The 1,232-nt window shown below is 33.4% G+C and overlaps 1 protein-coding gene across 1 annotated transcript; it reads right to left on the bottom strand.

The window, feature by feature from the left end:
* Window positions 1-633: 633 nt before the first annotated feature.
* On the bottom strand, window positions 634-984 carry LOC133336855 (vitelline membrane protein Vm34Ca-like). The gene has a single exon (XM_061545129.1). It carries the CDS (start codon window positions 982-984, stop codon window positions 634-636), a length of 351 nt encoding a protein of 116 aa, XP_061401113.1.
* Between the last annotated feature and the right edge of the window lie 248 nt (window positions 985-1,232).

Here is a 1,232-nt window from a genome sequence, read left to right as displayed (position 1 = left end):
CCATATTTGGACTTAATCCTGGTTTGATAAAGTATTACGATGACTAAAGTTCGTATGAAATAATATAAGTCTTCAAAATATTGACCATTTGTTAGGGTGATACTAGAAGGAGTGGTATCAATAGAATACACCGATACATGTCAGGAACCCATTAAATCAGTTATCGTGTGCACCAGCCAAAATACCTCGACTTCAGAATACGATTTATCAGATACCTGGTTCTAAACTTTGCATTCTATAAAATAAATTATTTCATCGTAACAAACGATACTTCTGTAGTCCCCATATTAAGGTACCTTCCAATTTTTGGTATTTTGAGCACGATTTTAACCAAATAGACTGGCATTTTATGTTTTGCATTTATCGATGTTGGCCTAAGTTATTCAACGAGTTGGCCCCACATTGACATTTAAATACTCATAGAGTGGAAAATCTAGAAAAAATTCCTTATACAAAGGCCTCGCGTCATTTTCGCTATGTTCATGGTCTTAGATAATTTTGTGATATATAAGACCCGTAAGAATAAGCTTTTACTTTATCTCGCAAAATCCGCATTATAAAAAAAAATTGCAGATATTTCGAATTTTTCATTTCATTTTTTTTATTTCCTAAATTAAATCATATTTAAAACCTTTAATTCCTTTGATATCCTTCAACAAATTCGGGTGGCACTACAATCACAGGTGTATTATCCGAATATGCTCCGGCTGATTCTCGATGTGCTGCTGCTGTTGTTGCATGCGGTGAACATGGTGCCGGTTTCAAAACAGGTTGACAACTGAAAATATAATTTTTAGGGCAAGGAAGACGAGGAATGGTAACAGGAGTATGAACGGAATTATAAACGGCAGCAGGAGCTGGGAATGTCTTTGTTGCAGCAGATGATGAAGACGCTGGAGATTTAACATATCCACTACCGTAGGAGGGTAAACCAGATGCAACGGTTATACTCAATGCAAGTACTATAATGGTAAATAGAGTCATTGTTTTTATTTTTTATCTCCTCGTCTTAATATATGATGTATTGAGATTACAATTTGTACTGAAGATATGTGGTACATGTAAAGTATTTAAATATAAAAAATATGATTACAAAACAAAATTTTGTTCTTTTGGAATTGTGGGTTAACATTTTTCGTAAATGAAACATTTTAAGAAATTCGTAAATAACAATGCCATCACATTATTACAACTTGACCTTTGGTGACCTTCTTTAAAATTTGTTAATGCAA

Source organism: Musca vetustissima, unplaced genomic scaffold, assembly GCF_032173495.1.
Source record: "Musca vetustissima isolate MV318-11 ecotype Yass unplaced genomic scaffold, APGP_CSIRO_Mvet_v1 utg36870, whole genome shotgun sequence".
Taxonomy (NCBI): Eukaryota; Metazoa; Arthropoda; class Insecta; order Diptera; family Muscidae; genus Musca; species Musca vetustissima.
This window is presented reverse-complemented; position numbering and strand designations above follow the sequence as displayed.